The sequence below is a fragment of the Myotis davidii genome, unplaced genomic scaffold, assembly GCF_000327345.1.
Source record: "Myotis davidii unplaced genomic scaffold, ASM32734v1 scaffold370, whole genome shotgun sequence".
NCBI lineage: Eukaryota > Metazoa > Chordata > Mammalia > Chiroptera > Vespertilionidae > Myotis > Myotis davidii.
Genome location: NW_006288615.1, coordinates 358440 through 367802, shown reverse-complemented (window position 1 = coordinate 367802; position 9363 = coordinate 358440). Strand labels below are relative to the sequence as shown.

The 9363-nt window shown below is 39.7% G+C and overlaps 1 protein-coding gene across 5 annotated transcripts in view; it reads left to right on the top strand.

The window, feature by feature from the left end:
* The window catches only part of SPHKAP (SPHK1 interactor, AKAP domain containing), a 103232-nt gene extending 94397 nt beyond the window's left edge, over window positions 1-8835 (top strand). For 2 of the 5 annotated variants that reach the window (XM_006760398.2, XM_006760397.2), the window contains 4 exons: window positions 1245-1331; window positions 3420-3472; window positions 3562-3746; window positions 8530-8835. In XM_006760398.2, coding sequence (XP_006760461.1) covers window positions 1245-1331; window positions 3420-3472; window positions 3562-3746; window positions 8530-8673 — 469 coding nt within the window. In that variant the 3' untranslated portion in view covers window positions 8674-8835. Of the gene's footprint in view, window positions 1-1244; window positions 1332-3419; window positions 3473-3561; window positions 3747-8529 lie in introns of those variants that run through there. The other 3 variants (XM_015561848.1, XM_006760399.2, XM_015561849.1) reach the window with 2 other exon arrangements.
* The last annotated feature ends 528 nt before the right edge of the window (window positions 8836-9363 follow it).

The window sequence follows — 9363 nt, the reverse complement described above, 5'->3', positions numbered from 1 at the left end:
CCGGCGTCGCTCAGAGGTTGAGCGTCCACTTATGAACCAGGAGGTCCTGGTTCAATTCCCATGCCCGGGTTGCAGGCTCCAATCCAATGTGGGGTGTCCTGCACGCCCCCAATCAGTAATTCTCTCTCATCATTGATGTTTCTATCTCTCTCTCCCTCTCCCTTCTCTGAAATGAATACAAATATATTAAAGAGAGAGAGAGAGAGAGAGAGAGAGAGAGAGAGAGAGAGAGAATTTGATATTTGGATGTAGCAGACATTGATAGGATTAATTACTTTCAGTGTAAGATCCAAGTCATCAGATTTCAATCAGTGAATATATTCAGTACCCCAGGCAACACCCAAGACAGGAATTTGAAATGGAGGGAGTATAGTTGGTTACTCATGGTGCTCCCCAGGGAAGTCTGTCCCTTTGCAACACACCAGCTCTCACCCTTTGGAATCCTTACTTGGAAGAGGTGTCATTGGACAATAGAAAAGGTGTGAGGAAACTAAGTGGGTTTGGTAAAATTGGATTCATTCCCCTTTGGAAGTACAGACAGAACCTAAAAATTAGCTCAACTCTACTGTTTCAGTAAATAAGTTTCAGGTTAGTAACTTGACCATATGTTGATTGTGCAACCTATGACAATAATGCAACACATGATCCCTCCTCCATGATTCATAAGGTAGCAGATGTTGCTGCTTCTCAAAGATTTTAAGATAAATGAGCTATAAAACTTGGCATTCCTCAATTTTGTACATGTGCATTCTGCAGTTCCCCAAAATAAAATAAAAAATGAGCCAAGTGCACATCCTGTGGAATGTTCCTCAGAAAAGTCCCCTGAATATGTGCCCACTATCAAAAGCAGGCAGATCAGCATTCCAGTAACTCCCCAAACTGCATTCTCAGAAGCATATTAGTCTCTATGGGTCTTTTGCTAATAGATAAACATCTCCACTATAACTAGAATGAGGAAGAAAAAAGTCATGCTGATTGTCACCTACTAAGTATGATCTACCCCATGCAACACCACTGCAGAAATTAGAAAACATCGATGATGGTTGGCCTGAGCCAAAAATGTCTTCAGTTATGTGTCCCCTAATTTGGTCAGAAATAAATATCAATTTAGGAGTCCTGGAGACACAAAGCAATATTCTCCAGAGCACTAAAAGGAGGACCCGTGAGAACGGTAGATGATCGGTGTCAGAGGTGTGGCCAGGTGGTGGAGACAGGCATTAATATGTAAACTTTTGCTTTGTCAGCAATGGCAACAGTAGTGCCACTAGCAGTCTTGGCATTATGGACCTGGACATTTATCAGGAAAGCATGCCATCTTCTCCCATGATTAAGTAAGTAGCCATGGAGGTGCAATGATTGTGAGACCGCCACTCCAATTCCATCTGGCAATCCATTGTGATCATTCAGGTCGTGCCCAACCACCGACTTCATGATGTCTGTACTGCCGTGGTTCCCAGGCATGTGTGGTTCCATGTCACTGGAGCAAGAACTCAAGCCTAGAATAGCCCTAGCCTACCATCACCTCCTTTCTAGATTTCAAATCTGTCCTCTGTAATCTAATCATTTCAAATAAAGCTCATCCATACAGTCAGAAGTATGTGTCACTGTACCTAACTGGACACCGAGAAGCAAAAATTCCATTTAAATTGTACCATGCCAACCAACATGTGATGCCAACCAAGTGTGATGGCTTTTCCTTTACTTGTAGACACCAAGGATTGTCAGTACTAAATGTTTTGCCTAACACCAAATGGTGCCACAATGAAGATGTGTCATTCCCACACAGTAACTCTGCCCCCTACACCATAGGACCTTCTGAAAGAACAAGGAGGGAAAGCACTAAGAGAATATAAGGAGAGCAACATGAAGTCAGAACTACATCCTGAATTGTGATGCTTCTGGAAAATTAAATGAGTTACAATCTATTTTTATCATGATGACTTAGCTTGTTATTTGGATATTTCTGAAATTTCCAAAAAGTGTAAATAAAGTATAGGGAAAAAAAATTGCTCTCTCATCTGAGGTATTTTATCAACTACTCCATGTAGCTAAATCATTTTTGCTTTATGATCTAATCAAGTATCCTGCCTGTGGGAGTACTCCTTAGTGACTGGAAGTGCCATTCATTCTCTCTTGTTCCCCAAGGCCATGATTCATGAGAAGAGATGAACATACATATTATCTTGGGTTTGTTTTCTAAAGGGAGAACCAAAAACCAAAACAAATAAAAGCACAAATTTCTTTTCCTCTTTCAGGAAATATTTGTTTAGTTACCTTCCCTATCTTTCTCTGTGGTATGAGCCTACAATTCCACAGACTGTATGAATTCAGGGAAAACCAAGACCATCACCGCCCATAGCAGCATCATTCAGCTCTGTAAGAGCAGAACCTGTACCTACCATCTGTCATTTCACTTAATGTCACTCACATAGAGATCTAGCAGAAATCTAGACCCTGAGGAAATTGACCATCCTTCTATGTAATTATTAGGTGTGAATGTAAGAACAACAAGGATCTCTCAACTTTAGGAATAAAATGAAATTTATCAGCCAGATCTTAGCAATAACATAAACTGTAAGAGGGAATCTTCTCTCATAAAAAGAAAACATATTTAAGACAGGAAAAAAAAATGTAGGACAATCATAGGCTTCCCCAAAATGGTTAATTCCTTTTAACTATTGGGCCATATGTTCTCATTTTGGAAGCACTGTATTCAGGGCTCCCTAATAAGTACTCACTATACAAAAACACCTCAAATATTTAATATGTCTATAATGAAATACTCACTTCAGTCATGAATCTTTAATTCTAAATCACCTCCAGCTGACTACACTCTCTGATAAAAAGGAAAAGTGTCAACTAATTGAGATATTTTATACAATTTAAGTTCTACAGTTAATTGATTATTTTTTTCCTTATTTCAGATTAAAAAACTATAGTCATGTAGAAAAAATACTTTCCTAGACTAAAATGTAAATTTATGTTGGTATCATATTGTAGAAAAAAAATCATTGTATCAAGATAGAGGCATGTGATGATTTAAATGACAGGTAAAATACAGAAGACATAAATCCTCCAATCAGAACTAGTTAACATCATCTCTCCTGGACTGTTCGAGCCTCTGAAGGTTAATGGAGGATGCCTCTCTCAGAGTCTCCCAGACTAATTTTCCCCACCAGAACCATGCAGTTTCTCTGGCCTTTTTGTTTTTAAGGGGCAGGGTTTTTATTGAAGACTCAATAGTCCTACATAATAGACACAATTAGTACTTTTCTAGTATCACTTCAGTCTATGAAAATGATAAACACAGAATAAAACTTCAGAAGCTTTTAGATGAGTAAAACCCATCGCCTCATCTTCCATGCACAGCTTACTCTTCCTAACCATTACCAATCATATACTGTTGTTTTCTTCCAAAGTGAATTAATAGAAGAAAAGGAGATTCTTAAAGGACAGTCAGAAAGCAGAGAGGGTAAGCCGTGCTCCCATAATTTTGACACACAATTGGCCCGCGATGTCCCTGTGGAAAGTGAAATAAGGCTGTGTGGTTGTCTGTGTTAGAACGTGCCTCGGGAGCACCTGTGGGAGCCGCCAGCCGCCAGGGGAGCATGCTGGTGATCAACTTCGACCTGGAGCCAGAGTGTCCTGACGCGGAGCTTCGTGCCACTCTGCAGTGGATCGCTGCCTCCGAGCTCGGGATCCCGACCATCTACTTTAAGAAATCTCAGGAAAACAGGATTGGGAAGGTATCGTGTTCTGTGTGTGGATATCAATGAAGCTTAGTCCCTATTTGTGTGAATTTTGACTTTTAGATAAATTAACTTAGCTAACATATCTCCCTTATGGTATTTCCCACTTTATCCTCCAGCCTTGTGAAAATGATATTGACTGATTTCTCAAAAACACTACCCCTTAAAGCAGCGATTCTCAACCTGTGGGTCACGACCCCTTTGGGGGCCGAACAACCCTTTCACAGGGGTCGCCTAAGACCATCGGAAAGCACATATATAATTACGTATTGTTTTGTGATTAATCACTTTGCTTTAATTATGTTCAATTTGTAACAATGAAATTGGGGGTCACCACAACATGAGGAACTGTATTAAAGGGTCGCGGCATTAGGAAAGTTGAGAACCACTGCCTTAAAGTCTCAGTTTTGAAGAAGTACACAGCAAAGGAAGGGAAAACAAGGAAGAATTAGATACTGCCTTAGTCAGCTTGGGCTACTTTAAAATACCATAGGCCGAGCGGCTTAGATAAGAGACTTTTATTTCTCACAGTTTGGGGGCTGGGAAGTCCAAGTTCAAGATACCAGCAGATTCAGTTGCTGGGGAGGACTCTCTTCCTAGCTATGTCCTCACACAGCAGAGAGAGAAGGCTCTGGTGTTTCTTCCTCATCTTACAAGGGCATGAATCCTACCAAGGGAGTCCCATCCTCCTAAGACCTTATCTAAATCTATTTATGTCCCTAAAGCCCTTCCTCCCAATACTATCACACTGGGGGGTTAGGGTTTCAACATATGGATACCTTCAGTCCATAATAGATAATGCCTCTTGGCTTATAAATGTAAGAAATGTTCTTGAACTGAATCCTTTAGTCATGGTTCTCAAACTCAGTGTGTGCTAGAAGCACTTGGGGGCTTGTAGAGGCCCCCGTGCTCTGCCCAGTGAAATTAGAATCTCCTCTTGGGATGAGACCCAGGCATTGGGGTTTTCCAAAGGTCCCTGACGGTCCCTGAGGGTGCACTGAGAACCACAGCTGTACAGGCCATAACTGCAGGAGCAAGGTGAAGACCAGCTCACTGGTGCTTAAGGTAATGGAATTCTGACTTAGAGCCAAAGAAGGTAGCTGCTTTCAGAAGTCTATGTTGAATGTTTCCAAAGAAGCAGCCTAACACAGTTTGCAACAGCTCCCATAGATTCCACCATATGATTTGGTAAACATTCTAATTTAGTAAATGCACCTGAGAATATAAAAACCGCCTGCCATGTGATACTTTTCTTCAAATGCGTCTACCAATGACATACCATCACAGGATGTAAATTCTTCTAGTTTCCTAAGACAACGCATTTGCTCAAGAAATGCCAGCTGTGACATAAATGAAGGGAATCTTATTATTAATGATTCTGAAATGGCAGGAAAAGAACAATTTTGACTTTTATTTTTTCAATTAATTGGAAAGAAAAGCCCAGATCCTTGACCTATGAAAACTGATTATGAAGTCACCAAGGCAATAACATTGACAGGCACAATAAAATATCCAGGACCAGCTGCTACTTTTAAAAGCCTATGGTAATGAGCTGGAAAAGTCCTTTTCTGGCTTCTTCACTGAAACAGTTTCATTTTTAGCTAGAAGCTTTGTAAGTGAAGGAAGAAAAGAAAGTGCAAGGCCTTCCTGCTCATCAGCCCTGCAGATGTTTCAAGGTCTTCATGTCTGGGATTAAGTCATCACTGCCTCCCAGCAGGATATATTTAGTCGGACCAGATCCTTTTTGAAAGCTGTATTATTGTGATATTGACCTAGATTTAGAAATCATGAGACAGATTCTAGCCTGTGACGATTCTACACATTACTGGCAAAGTGGCCTTGCTAGTGGAGCATTTTGACAACTTTGGGTCAGTCAGCATCATCCTGTAGTCATCACCACATGGAGAAACCCTCCTTTAGCAGGTCCCAAATATATGGCAAGAAGCTGGCATTTGGCTTCTAGAAAGGTCTGTGGCAGAGAGCCTTCTGGGAAAGGTTTAACAGTGAAGAGAGGTCCTGGATATCCACCCCCCACAATGCACCATGACCAGCTTTTATTTTGCTCCTTGCCCACTACTTTTGCCTCAGTCTAGGCTCTGTTCAGCCTTTGCCTAGGTCCATGGCCTCCAATCATTTTTTATGTGTTTCCTATCAATATAAAACTATTGAGTAAGCAGCCCCAAGATATGCATGTTTATTTTTAATTATATCTGTGCAAATATATTACATAAAACTCAAGAATAAAAACTTAGACAAGGTTCGCCTGTAATGATTCTGAATACTACGCCATATTCCAAATAGTCTTCTTGATCATTTTGAAAGTGTTTGACTTCATTTAAACACTCATACCTCCTATCAATCAGCAAATATTTACTGAATATCTATTAAGTACAGACACAAGATATTAAATGATGGCTAGGATGCTATTCTTCCCTGAGGGATTTCTGTCTATAACATAGTTGCCATTGGCCTCCCATCTGTCTCCCTTTTTATGTTATCCTGAAACTCTTTGAGATAATGTTTATGTTTCCATGCATTGAAAGTTAAGTATTTCATTTTCCAGCCTACAAAATTGCTTTATTCTGATTAAGCCAACACAAGACAAGTGAGCACAATAAAGCACTGATTTCTATAACTGTGCAAATAGTTGGTGCCATTGCAGCTGCAAGAAGAAACATAATTTAATAGGAACTCTTTAGAAGATGACTTCTCAGTAATTGAAATGAATTAACAAATTCAAGCTGGAGAGAAGGAAAAAGACAGATAGAAATTAGCATTTCAGTTTCTGGTTGGTCTTAAAAATCTGAGCAAACACAAAGAGAGCTGAGCAAAAAAATCCTAGAAGGAAATGTTGAAGAAATAGTAACTAAACCACAATCCTCATCTTTTTATTTTTATTGAATTTATTAGGTTGACTGGTTAATAATATCATATAGGTTTCAGGTGTACAATTCTATTATTCATCATTTGTATATGGTATTGTGTGTTTGACACCCAAACACACAGCATCTTTCATTCACAATTTATCCCCACCCCTCCTTATCCTCTTCTACATCCACCCCTTTCTCTTGGTAATCACTATATTGTTGTCTGTGTCTATGAGTTTGGTTTTTGTTTTGCTTTTTGTTTTTTGCTTAATCCTTTCTCCTTTTCCCCCCAACTCCTCCACCCCTCCCTTCTGACAGCTGTCAATATGTTCTCTGTATCTATAAGTCTGTTTCTATTTTGTTTGTTAGTAGATTACACATATAAGTGAAATCATATGGCATTGTCTTTCTCTGACTGGCTTACTTCACCTAGCATAATGCTCTCCAGGTCTATCCATGCTGTTGCAAAGGGTAAGATTCCTTCTTTTTTTACGACCCAGTAGTATTCCATTGTGTAAATGCACCACAGCTTTTTTATCCACTCATCTACCGATGGGCTCTTGGGTTGTTTCCAGATCTTAGGTATTATAAATAAAGCTGCAATGAGCATAGGGGTGCATATATTCTTTCATCTTCTTAATAGGTCATTTTTCTTCATAAAACCCCAGCCAGTCCTTTCTCCAAGTACTCCAAATAAATATCAATGCCGTATTCTCCTACCACCAAAATGTAGCCAGGTGCTGGAGTAGAAACGGCACGGAGCTGGCGTGCTAGAAAACCATGCATTGTGCTACCAACTTTTCATCTCTCAGACCCTCGATTTTTTCATCTGTCAATGCCTACTTCATAGGGTTGTTGACAGAATTGAATGAGATTGCTTATGTAAAAGTACTTCCTAGAGCAGTGATGGCGAGCCTTTTGAGCTCGGCGTGTCAGCATTTTGAAAAACCCTAACAACTCTGGTGCCGTGTCACATATAGAAATTTTTTGATATTTGCAACCATAGTAAAACAAATACTTATATTTTTGATATTTATTTCATATATTTGAAGGCCATTTAACAAAGAAAAATCAACCAAAAGAATGAGTTCACGTGTCACCTTTGACACGCGTGTCATAGGTTTGCCATCACTGTCCTAGATGTTTGGGCTTTTAATAATTGTTACTTTTTTTTTTACAAAAGTATCTTACTAAGGAGTTTGGAAAGTCTTCAGGTTGGGCTCCATCCCAAAGTATCATGAAGGCAATGATCTATAACCATTTCCCCATCTTCCAACACTTTAGCTCACAATTTATCTGCACTCAAAAGCTTTCTAAATTGTGGTTAATTGAAGCTAGTAGCAATAATCAGGTGATAAATCTAGGATGTTTCCTCAAGCTTTCCTTTTCCTGCTTCAATGAAAAGCCAACCTCTCTTGATTTGTGTTTGATGATGGCAGAGGGGAATTTGAAAGATGGAATGGAGAACCAGTAGAAGACCCAATGCAAAAATTTAGCACTTGATTTACTGGGCCTAAATGTTTCCATCCAATGAGAGATTATTTGTGACACAAATAGAAAGAATTGGGGAACTTACTATACAGTCCTGTCAGAGAAAGTCTATTCCAGAGAAAAGCAGACCAGAGGAAACCATTTAAATGTTTAAAAGACAGACTCTTGAAAGATTTTCATCTAGTCTCTCTCAATCAATGAATGGCAACTGCTGCGAGGAAAATTCCAGTTCAGTTGAAAGAACCCTCCAATAAACTGAACTGTCTAGAATGAAAATAGACTGTTCTGGAAAATAGAATCATGACACCAGAGATATTCAAAACCAACCTGGAGAACTGCTGGCTTTGGAGGAGTGGTTGAATGAGATGGACTTTTTAGGATCCGCTGTGCGTTGTGAGTTCTAATTCAATGCTTTACTCTAGTTTCTAGATGTCGTGCGACTGGTTCACCAGAAGTCCTGGAAAGTGGGGGACATCTTCCACGCCGTTGTGCAGTACTGCAGAATGCGCGAGGAGCAGAAAGATGGGGCCCCGAGTCTCTTTGACTGGCTGTTGGGACTGGGATAAGGCAGCTAGGCCCTGTACAGTATTCCTTTTCTTTATTCCACTTTAGAATATAGTGATTTGTTCCAAATGCTCTAAACTTTCTCAAATGTTGCATCCCATTAGCAGAGCTATAAAAAAATCTGCTGTTCAAGGCTACTGCCCATGGAGTAAATGAGAGGAAAAGCAAACTATAGATCTGAACAAGTCAATACAACCTGTGGGTGAGTTCAAAAGAGTTTGTATTAGAGTGGCTGGAAAACTGAAAGTTTACGAGGACTGAAATTTAAAGCTTATAACCCTAGCCATTTGGCTCAGTGGATAGAGCATGGGCCCTCAGACTGAAGAGTCCCAGATTCGATTCTGGTTGAGGGCACATACCTGGGTTGCAGGCTCGATCCCAGTTGGGGAGCATGCAGGAGGCAACCAATCAATGTTACTCTCTGTCTCTCCCCCTCCCTTTCACTCTCTCTAAGAATCAATGGAAAAATATTCTCAGGTGAGGATTAACAAAAAGAAAAAAATTTTAAAAAAAGAAGCTTATAACTAGCCCCAATCTCTAAGAAAGCTGCTGTTGCATATTTTTATAATATAAGAAAAAATGTGTAATGTTACCAATTATGCAGATCAACTGGAAACAAAGTCACTTGTCAAAATAATTTTGTAAACTATGTGGTATCCTTTATGTTACTTTTCTGAGCAGATTACAGGGGT